At 52.2% G+C, this 11,165-nt stretch overlaps 1 protein-coding gene across 1 annotated transcript; it reads right to left on the bottom strand.

Annotated features, from left to right (window-relative positions):
• Positions 1 to 3,166, bottom strand: LOC138388112 (5-beta-cholestane-3-alpha,7-alpha-diol 12-alpha-hydroxylase-like). Its single transcript, XM_069475585.1, has one exon. The coding sequence runs from the start codon at positions 3,069 to 3,071 to the stop codon at positions 1,569 to 1,571; it is 1,503 nt and encodes a 500-aa protein (XP_069331686.1). The 5' UTR covers positions 3,072 to 3,166; the 3' UTR covers positions 1 to 1,568.
• Between the last annotated feature and the right edge of the window lie 7,999 nt (positions 3,167 to 11,165).

Raw genomic sequence — 11,165 nt, 5'->3', positions numbered from 1 at the left:
TCAGGTTTCTACAATTTAATGACCACTTAGGGAACTGAAGGTCAGAAATGAATGAATATAATACCATTGCTTAGTGGGCTGCAGCCTGGGGCAGGGGGAAGGAGCAGACACAGAAAACAATGACACATAATGGATGTGCTGTGATACAAATGGTGCTGGGGGAGCCCAGGGGGATGGGGGCCATTCTGGCCAGAGGATGGGAGGGGTGAAATTCAAGAAGGCTTCCGGGAGTAGCTGGCACTGGAGGAAAAGCAATGAAATTTGGCAAAGTAAAATTGCACTGGATTGAGAAATTTGGGGACCAACCGTAGCAAAACTTAAATGTCAGGTGTGTGAGGGCAAGGGGGAGCCAGGAAAGGAAAAGAGTGACAATCAGAGGTGCCTTTGGAAAGAGGCCTCTGGCAGCAGGGTAGTCAGAGGGCCGGGCAGGCCTGGTATGGACAGAGATGCAGAGGTCACAGGTATAGGAATGGCAGCAGGGGTGGGGAGGACGGGACACATTTCAGAGGAATCACAGGGGTCGAGGAGACAGGACTGGGGCCTGATTAGATGGTAGTGTCCTGAGCAGAGAGGCAGGGAAGTCAAGAGGGGGGAGTGGTTCCGGGAAGAGACAGGGGACAGAAGCTGAGTTCTGCATGGGCCAAGCTGAGTCAGAGGTCTTGGGCCTCCCCTGGGGGCCTGGGGGTAGGAGAAAGCTCTGAGCTCAGCAAGGATCATGGAAAACCAAGCAGGGGGTTGAGACCACCCCGAGGTGGGGGTGCATAGAGGAGGCCAGGGCACTGAGGAGTGACCTTGAAGAACTGCTACTGTAAAGGCAGTGTTTCTCTGCCTGAGCTACCCAACAGGCAGCTGCTGGCCGCAGGGGCTGTTGAGCACCAGGAATGTGGCTAGTTGCATTGAGAAGTGCTGTGAGGGTGCCGCACAGGCCAGATCCTGAAGACAGGATCAAAAGAACGATGTAAAAATATCTCACCAATGCATTTTACATTGATCCCATGTTCACATTTTGGATCTACTGAGTTAAGTAAAATATGTTCAAAAAATGACTTATCTTTCTTTTTACTTTTTAAAAATATATCTACTAAAAAATTAAAAATGACACACATAGCTTACCTTGTATTTCTATTGGAAGACACTGTTCTAGAACATGAATTTCATACGATGTGGTATAAATGTTGCAGAAAAAACGTAAAGCAGGGCGGGAAGGTACAGGCTAAGATTTGGAAGATGCCACGTTACTGGTGGGAACCAGTTTCTTTACTGCAGGACTTCTCAAGGCAGGCACCATCTTCCAAAGGGAGTGGCCCACCCATATTTCCCCTTCCGCTGGACTTCCTGCGAGAGGAAGGCTCCACAGGATGCACCGTAAGAAACAGTGTTTTAAGGAGAGAATGACAAGCCTGTGAGATGAGTAGGGGGTGAGAGAGTGAGGATGACCAGGACAGAGGTAGGAGGTGCCACAGAACCAGAGGGGTTAGGGTGGGAGTCTGGGACTGCAGAGAAAGATAAGAGGTGGGAGCCCCCAGGGAGGAGCCCCTCTGCCCCGCCTTGTGCTGGCTTGGTTGAGCTCACTCTGCAGGCTGCAGGCGGTAGCGGAAGCGCACATCGTGGTTGGGGTGCAGGGTACCAAAGCCCCAACGCTTCGGGTTAATAGGGGGCACAGGTGTGTCAGGGTCCAATAGCTCTAGGTCAAAGTATGTCACCATGAGCAGGACAAAGAGCTTCATCTCGCTGAGGGCAAAGAACCTCCCAGGGCAGATGGAGACGCCTGAGCCCCAAGGCATGGTGTAGTGGTGAATCTTCTTGCCTGCCTTGTAGAAGTCTACTTTTCGGCTCCCATCAGGGTTGAGGAAGCGATCGTACTTGAAGGCAGTGGGCTCAGGGTGGATGTCAGGGTCCATGTGCACTGAGATGTAGGGAAAGAGGGCCATCCTGTCTCCGCGGCGGATCAGGTACTCCTCCCCACTGGCCATCTTCAGGATATAGTCCTTGCACACCACCCTGCAGAGGGTGGGTGCAGCCCTCAGCCGCAGAGTCTCCTCCATCACACTGTCCAGCACCGGGGTGCATCTCAGGGCTCTAGGTTGTAAGGGGAAGGACTGTCCAGCCTCCAGCCTCGCCCCACCCAGGACCTGGGTGGCCTCCTCCCTCACAGCCTGCATGGCTTCTGGGTGCTTCAGGAGGAACAAGAGGGCCCAGAAGGCCGTAGGCCCTGTGTTCCCCTGGGAGGCCCAGAGCATCACAAAGTTGAACTTGTCCCGCAAGTCTGGGGCTACTCCCTGCTCCCTCAGAAACTGATGTAGGGAGCATATCCAGTTGCTTACCCCCTCTTTCTGGTTGTGTTTCATAGAGAGCATCTTGGGAAAGAAGCGCTGCAGTCGGCCCATTTCTAGCCACTCCCGGGGCCCCAGCAGAGCATAGAGAAACTTGGGTAAAAGGTGGTCAAACCTGAGGAACCGGGTAAATAACTCCTCTGCCTGGAGCAGGTCCTGCTCCTTGTCCTTCCTGTAGCCAAACAAGCTCAAGTAGCTAGCCTTGAAAATGGTGTTATAGCAGAAGTGAAAGAGGCCGTCCTCACGCCAGCAACTGGCATCCAGACTTCGGCTTTTGGGCCCCAGCATTATCAGGGACAGGGTGTCCACCACCACCTTATTGAGATCCTCCAAGTCATGCCCCATCAGATGCTTGGTGCTGGTTGAGTGGACATTCTGTTTCTTCTCACCCTGTGCAGAGTATCCAAATATCTTTAGCACCAGTTCTTCTGCATATTTTGAAAAGTCTAGTTTTCCTCGTGTATCCTTGAGGATGGGGCCAAAGGAGAGGGGATCCATGACAAAGGTGAAGTACTGGCCTCCTAGCTGCACTGTGAACACATCCCCGTGCTTGGCCCACATGCGCTTCATGAATTCAAACATATCCCTCTGGAGAGCCACGGCATGGCCCAGCCAGGGCACTGTGCCCTTGTCCAGAGGGGGCTCCTGGGGTCCGCGTTGTCGGAGAAGCCCTGGCAGGCACAGGTACACCACAATGACCACCAGCAGAGCTCCCGGCACCAGACTCCAGAGCACCATGGCTGTGCTCCTGCAGGTTGTGCTCCGGACAGACACACTGTTCTCTGGGTGCCAGAAGAGGTTTGGGAGGCGTTGATATATGAGGGGTGGAAAGATCTGAACACCCGGACCTTGCCCTGTGGCTGCAGGTTGTGTATATAACCCTGGTGAGACCGTGTCTGGAAAAATACTGCTCCCTTGAACTTAATACCTGGCAGATCCTGGTCACATGGGAGGAGGAGGTGACCAGGAGGAAGCTCAGAGAGAAGCCCCTAGCTAAGGTCACAGCTGCTCACCGGCATTACATTTTGCTCGTACCTTATCCAGCTCAGCTCTAGACCTTCTCTCTAAGCCTACCTCGACCCCACTCCTACCCCTGTGGCTTACTGATCATTCATACCTTCATGTACTCATGCATTCATTCGTTTGCCAGCTCATTCAGTGGAAATACACCAAGCACTTACAGAGTTTCACGTCCACCCCTTCCTGATCTTGGAAAGAATCCACAAAAGTTTCCATTCCTAGTTGACCCTTCCTGGTAAAGTGACTTAACTTCACTGTGCCTCCATTCCTTGTCTGTGAAATGGGTTAATAATAGTGCCTTATAGGTGCTGCTGTGAGGCAAAGAGAGAGAATACACGAAAAACACTTAGAACAGTGCCTGGCTCACGTTAGTGAGTGCTCAGTGTATTTCAGCTCATATCCTAAAGCCTTTTCTCATATCTCTGCCCTCTCCCCGGGGTCCCATGACACCCTGTGTTTATCTCCGCATCCTTTCCCAAGTCCTTCTCCCCTCTGGTCTCAACGATGCTCCCCAAGGGGGTGGGACCTTGTTGGAGTCATGTCTGCTTCTCGCTCCATGTGCCCAGAGCACACACAGTCACAGGTAAGTGAAGCATGAATGTCCGTCTTTCCACTGGAGCTTCTGACATCCTAACCCAAAGGAAAGAGGCATTGATGCTGGGGCTTTAGTCCCTGGGGAAGGGGAGCTGGCTGAGGAGGAGCTGATTCTGTCTGAGGGTGTAGTGTGAATGAATCTGAGGGGCCCCACAGGGCCTTCTAGTCCGAGGAGTCTTCAAGCAGAGGCTCAGCCCTCAGTCTCTGATCTCTCACCTGGTACCCTGCCACTAGCCCAAATGCCCTGCCTATACACTTCTCTAATAAGAAGGCAGAATCCTGGAATTATGAAAAGTCACAGGTGACAGGGACCTCAGCAAATCAACTCCTTTCACGATGAGGGTCTATGCTCAGAGTGCAGAGGGAACTTATCTTGATAGCTGCCCGGGCTTGGGGCACTGAGGCAAGCTGACCCCGAGGGGCTTCTGTGGGGTGTCAGGCCAGGTCCCAGTCAGCAGATCAGGGGAAAGCTGGGCCATTGACTCCAAGGCAACCTACCCCATTGCTGCCACAGGTGAGGTTTGGAGTCAATTCAATCAGTTCTGATCACCCCTAAATTACTCTTTAACTTCCTAATGACCTGCAAACAGGAACTTGGCTCATCAGACAACCCTGATATTTTCATATGCCCGCTTGAGTGAGTTTCCTTTGCCTCATGACGTTACCCTAAGCAGGGAGGTGTAACTCTCCACACTCTGCCTCTAGGAAGCCCTTTTTGATTGTTCAGGGCAAGCACAGCAAGTACTTAGCACCATCAACTCTCCTCAGCCTTAGAATTCACAGTCAGAAACTGTCTGCGGGCCAAATCCAATGAGCTGAAATTTGTCCCCTAGTTTTCAATGGCTGGAGCACCATTTTACATTCATTCTTAACTTCATTCATTTACCCTTACTCATCCATTCATTGTCCCCTTCCTTGGAGCAGCCCCATCACCAGATATTTATTGGGTACCTACCAAAATTATTCCTTGATCTATGGGCTGCAGAATGCACGTTGTGTTAGCATGAAAACAACATTCATCTCCTTGAACATCTCCATCAGAGTTCTTGAGTTACTAGTGTAAGAACCGGTTTCCCTCAGTCCCAGGAACAGATACGCAGAATCACCAAGGCTGCAACAGACAAAGGAGTTTATTTTCTAGCCTAGGCTAGGGTCCAAGGCTCAGAGCACCAGCACAGTGGTCTCTCCACGAGCCCGGACCCCGCCCTGGGGTGGAAACAAAGCTTTTATACTTATCGATAGGTTACATGTATCGGGCACACACCCCCCACCCCCCTTTTAGTTCATTTGTTCCCTCAAAAGTGGCCGATAGCTTTGGCTCCTGATTGGCCAGTTTCCAAGCCAGGGCCCTCAGTTGTTACCAGCGGCATTCCGGGGAGGGGGAGGGCCTGCGTTGGGGAAACCAAAACTTAGGCCTTTCCTAAGAGGTCCAGTCTGTCATGGAGTTACTCCTGTTTTCCTTCCTGCTCTACATTTCCCCCTTTTTTTTTTTTTAGCACTCTTGCTCGGACATGGGGCCTCGTGTTTCCCCTTTTTGTAAGCCAGAGTCATAGATCAGCTTCTGGTACTGTTGTCGCAGTACCATCAGTTGTACCATGTTGACTCGTTCTTTTACAAAGGTAATTAACCTATTTAGAATATACGGTCCGAAAGTGAGGATGAGCAAAAGCACAATTAGGGGTCCTAATAAAGTTGAAAGCAAAGTAGTCAGCCAAGGGGAGCTATTGAACCATGACTCGAACCACCCTTCTCTTTGTTCACGTTCTCGCCTCCGTTTAGCCAGTCCTTCTCTGACTTTAGCCATGGATTCTCTTACTACCCCGGTATGGTCAGCGTAGAAGCAGCACTCTTCCCCTAGGGCCGCACACAGCCCTCCCTGTTGGAGGAGTAGTAGGTCTAGTCCCCTCCGGTTCTGCAGCACTACCTCAGACAGTGAGGTCAGTGACTTTTTTAAATGGGAGATGGATTTTTTGATCCTGGATATGTCTTCATCTACAGCGGCCCTCAGGCTATTGAACCCCCTGTGCTGCACCGCTAAGGATGAGATACCTGTCTCTGTTCCTATTGCACCCAGACCGAAAAGGGTGGCTAAGGTTATTGCTGTAAAGGGCTCTCTTTTTGTAGTTAACCTGGCACCTCCTGTGCGTTTTTCCCATGCATCATATATTATATTTTCTTGGTGGTAGATAACCTTAGGGAATACTAGTACCATGATGCAGACTTCCTCTAACTCATTAAAGACAGACAGGCTAAGGCATGGGGTCAAGCCTGTTTTAGAACAAACCCACCATCTATTGAGTGCTGGAATCACCCATTTTGTTCCTCCATTCCAGTTTATAGATGGGTGGACTATAGCACAAAGTTGTGCATGGCTAGGGGGCACCTTCCCTACGCAGGTCCCATTTCCAGTGACTGCCTGAAGTGTTAGCCCCGGCCCCTTGCGGTCCCATGTGCAGGACCTGGGGACCTCCTCTCCCGTGCGGTTGAAGGGGGCATCTATTCCTACTGCTTCATAGAAAGGGGGTCTGATGTCATAGCATAACCAACAGGCTTTTGTAGCATTGGGATCGGAGCGATTTAATGCCTCATATGCTGCTGTCAGCATTTTCCATAAGGGATCTCCTGACCCCTTTGTCCTGGGAGTTACTTGCGTTTCTATCTCTGCCACCGGGGTCCTTAAGAGTGAGGGTGGAGCAACAGTCGGGCGTGGGCTATTTTGTTTATCTCCCAGCACCCCCAAAATGTCAGAACCGGTTCCCCCCAGCACTGGATTGGGCCCTACAGCGCCCGAGATGGGAGAAGCCCTCAGTTTGAATTGTATTACAGTGCCTCGCCCCCCCCCCCAGCGGCGATCATAGAGAGTTACTCCCCAGTATAGTCCCGAGACCCACCGTCTGTCTTTTTTTCCTTCCTCTGTGAATCTTACACGTATCAGGTTACAGTCAGAGGTATACCTGGTTCGTGAGCATGGCCGGACATAAGACATCTCAATGAAAAGAGGTCGGACCTGCCATTTCCACTCTCCGTCATTGGTGGTCACACAGTTCCAGGCTGCACAGTAGAGAGACTCGATCCCCCCACACGCGCGCCTCATTTCCCCTGTTCTAAATCCCGGACATGCAAAAAAACCATTCCTACTTAATTCTATCCGGGCCTGGCGTTGGGTATACTGATATTCATAGCCCAATCCCTGCCGCTTAGGGTTATACTGCAGATTATCCATGCCTGGCAATTGTTCTAAGTTGAAGTACAGGTCCGGCCACCAAGTGTTTAGTGGGGCCGTTCCTGAAGTCCTACTATAAACTTCATGAGTTTCTAAGTTAGTGATTTCCCAGGTGAGGTTATAGGGCATGTGGGGATTTGGGTCAGTCATTACTTTTTCCATAAGGGTTATGTATATAGCAGTCACCACAAGTATTTTTATTCCGTATTGTCTTTATCCTGAGTCCCGCGGCGGTCTGGTTGTTACGCGAGTCAGTCTGGTCTTTAGTGGATTCTCAGGATCCGCTGAGGCCCTCCACTGAACTTGCTGCTGCTCCCGCTCGTCCTCGTTGGCAGGTCTTACGTGGGAGTGGTGTACCCAAGTCGCCACTCCGTCAACCTTTAGGGCAGTGGGGGTAACAAGAATAGTCTGAAAAGGTCCCTTCCACCTGGGCTCCAGGGTCTTGCTATTATGCCGTTTTACCCATACCCAATCTCCCGGCTGGTAAGGGTGCCCGTTAGCCTTTTCCCCTGCCGGTCGGGTGACCTGATAAATGGCTCGAAGGGCAGGCCAGATCTGGCTCTGAACCCTTTGCAGGGCCTGCACAGCCTGTAGTACTTCTATAGGGTGTTCAGGCAGGGTCTCAGGTTTCATTTTTGGAATTACCGGTGGAGGAGCACCGTATACTATCTCAAAGGGGGTTAGGCCTAAATGGTAGGGGGTGTTCTGGGCTCGGAACAGGGCAAAGGGAAGGAGCGTCACCCAGTCCCCGCCAGTCTCCAGAACCAATTTAGTCAAAGTCTCCTTTAGAGTTCTGTTCATTCTCTCTACCTGCCCTGAGCTCTGGGGATTATATGCACAATGTAGTTTCCAATCTGCCCCCAGAGCCCGGGCGAGTCCCTGACTAACTTGACTTGTGAAGGCTGGGCCGTTGTCAGACCCTATGCTCTCCGGCAGCCCGTATCTGGGAACTATTTCTTCCAGCATTTTCTTGGCTACTATTAAAGCAGTTTCTCTTTTAGTAGGAAAAGCCTCTACCCACCCTGAGAAGGTGTCTACCATAACCAGCAAGTACTTGAACCCATATTTCCCTGGCCTTACCTCCGTGAAATCTATTTCCCAAAACAATCCTGGCCGCCTCCCCCGTTCCCTGGTACCTGCATGGGTCCCTCTGATCCTCCCCGGCTGCATGACCTGGCAGACACGACAGTCCTTGACAATGCTTTCTGCTGTCTTTCCTTGTGATTTGAATCTGAGTTGTGCAGTGTCCGGCAGCTGCAACATCTTTTTCTTGCCTAGATGCGTTGTCTGGTGCAAGTGTCTCAGCAAATGGTTCCCCAAGGCTTCAGGAACTACTAGGCGATGCTCTCTGTCTTGGAACCAACCATCCTTACCCTGCGTTGCCTGAAGTTTTTCTCTGGCCCAGTCCATGTCCATACTGGAATAGTCCGGTTGAGGGGGTATCTCTCCCATTCCTGGGGGCGGCAGGCTCAAGTGTAAGACATCTGTTGGTGTAGGTCCTTCCGCAGCCTTCTTGGCCTCGGCATCCGCGGCCCGGTTGCCTCGAGCTTCTAGGGAGTCCCCCTTCTGGTGTCCCGGAGTGTGGACTACAGCCACTGCGTTTGGTAACAGGATAGCTTCTAGCAATTGAAGTATTTCAGGCTTATGTTTGATTTCTTTGCCCTCTGCCGTGATGAAGCCCCTTTCTTTATAGAGGGCGCCATGTATGTGCACTGTCCCAAAGGCGTAGCGGCTGTCAGTATATACCATCAGCCTCTTTCCCTGGGCCCGGCGAAGGGCTTCCGTTAATGCAATCAGCTCAGCCTTCTGGGCGGACGTCCCCTGTGGAAGGCGTGCAGCCCAGATAAGGTTGCCTTGTCCATCTACTATGGCCGCTCCTGCGTACCTGTGTCCCTCCCTGACGAAGCTACTCCCGTCCGTGAACCAGGTCAGGTCGCTGTTCGCAAGAGGGCGGTCCTGCAGGTCCTTCCGGGCCATCTGGGTCTCCGCCAGGATCTCAAGGCAGCTATGCTCAGGCGTTGCCGGTCCAGGATCTGGCAGGAGCGTGGCTGGATTCAGGATGGCAGGAGCTCGAAACTCGATACGGGGAGTATCTAACAGAAGCCCCTGATAGTGAGTCAACCTCGCATTTGTAATCCATCGCCCTGGTGGCTGCTTCAGGATCCCCTCTATGGCATGAGGGGTGGTAATTCGCAGATGCTGACCCAGGGTGAGCTTGTCGGCGTCTTTGACCAGCAGGGCTGCGGCTGCGATGATACGCAAACACGCCGGCCACCCTGCCGCTACGGGGTCAAGTTTCTTGGACAGATATGCTACCGGCCGCCTCCACGGTCCCAGCATCTGTGTGAGCACCCCTTTGGCTATTTCCTTTTTTTCATCCACAAAGAGGTGGAACTCCTTCGTGGGGTCAGGGAGGGCTAGGGCCGGGGCCTCTAGCATGGCTGTTCTCAAGGCTTGGAAGGCGCTCTCCATTTGCCTAGTCCATTCCCAAGCCTGACCTGCCTTACACCCTTCATATAAGGGTCGAGCCTTTTCTGCAAACCCTGGGATCCAGAGGCGGCAGTACCTTACTGATCCCAAGAACTCCCTTACTTCCCGACATGAGGTCGGAGTGGGTATTCTTAACACAGTCTGTTTCATTGCCTCAGTTAGCCATCTTTGTCCTCCCTTTATTTTATATCCTAGATAGGTGACTTCTTCCTTGCAGATCTGGGCCTTCGTAGCACTAGCCCGGTACCCCATCTCGCCCAGCGCCCTGAGTAAGTCCTTGGTGCCCTCTAAGCAGGTCTGTGAGGTTGGGGCAGCTAGTAACAGATCATCTACATACTGTAGCAGAGTCACCTGTGGATGACTGGCCCGGTACTCACCCAAGTCTTCATGGAGGGCCTCGTTGAACAGGGTGGGTGAGTTCTTAAACCCCTGGGGTAGCCGTGTCCACGTCAACTGTCCTCGGATTCCCCTCTCCTCATCTTGCCATTCAAAGGCAAATATTTCCTGGCTGCGCGGGGCTACTGCCAAGCTGAAAAAGGCATCCTTTAAATCCAGAACAGTATACCAGGTTTGTGTTGGAGGAAGGGAACTCAGCAGGGTGTAGGGGTTGGAAACCGTAGGGTGGATGTCTAGGACGCGCGCGTTGACCTCCCTGAGGTCCTGCACAGGCCGATAATCCTTTCCACCCGGTTTCCTCACTGGCAGCAGGGGAGTATTCCAGGCTGACTGGCACCTCTGGAGGATCCCGGCGTCTAGGAGCCTTCGAATGTGAGGCATTATTCCCACTCTAGCTTCTTGGGGCATGGGATACTGTCTGACTCGGGCCGGTTCAGCTCCCGGTTTCAGCTCAATATAAAGAGGAGGCCGATGCTCTGCCCATCCTGCTCCCCCTGTCTCAGCCCAGGCTTTAGGAAAATCTCGAAACCAGTGTTCCATCTCTCCTTCCTGACGGATCCCCACAGGCTGGTATAGTCGGTACTCATCCGCCTGGGCCAAGGTCAGGACTTGAGTAACCTGAGGGCTGCTGATATGGTTCCCCTTAGCATCAGTTACTATTATTCCTTTGTCTTCAAAATAGATACGGGCTCTTAGCTTTGTAAGTATATCTCTTCCTAACAAGGGGGTGGGGCACTCCGGAATGACCATAAAGGCATGGCTCACTTGCCCTGAGCTCAGGTCTAGCTTTCACCGGGTAGTCCATCGGTAGGGTCTGGTTCCGGTTGCCCCCTGCACCCAACTAGTCTTGTTGGACAACTTTCCAGTGGTTCCAGTGATTACTGAATGTTCTGCTCCTGTGTCTACCAAGAAACTGACTGGGTTCCCCTCCACTTCTATAGTTATCCTGGGCTCGGGGAGGGGATCCGAACCCCGTCTTCCCTATTCACTGTCTTCTCCCTGCCCCGCTATTAAGACTCTCTTAGGCGATGCTTTCCCCCCTAGCCCCCCTTTTTTCTTAGGACATTCTCTAGCCCAATGCCCCCTCTCCTTGCAATTTGCACACTGGT

Source organism: Eulemur rufifrons, chromosome 7 (genome assembly GCF_041146395.1).
Source record: "Eulemur rufifrons isolate Redbay chromosome 7, OSU_ERuf_1, whole genome shotgun sequence".
Taxonomy (NCBI): Eukaryota; Metazoa; Chordata; class Mammalia; order Primates; family Lemuridae; genus Eulemur; species Eulemur rufifrons.
This window is presented reverse-complemented; position numbering and strand designations above follow the sequence as displayed.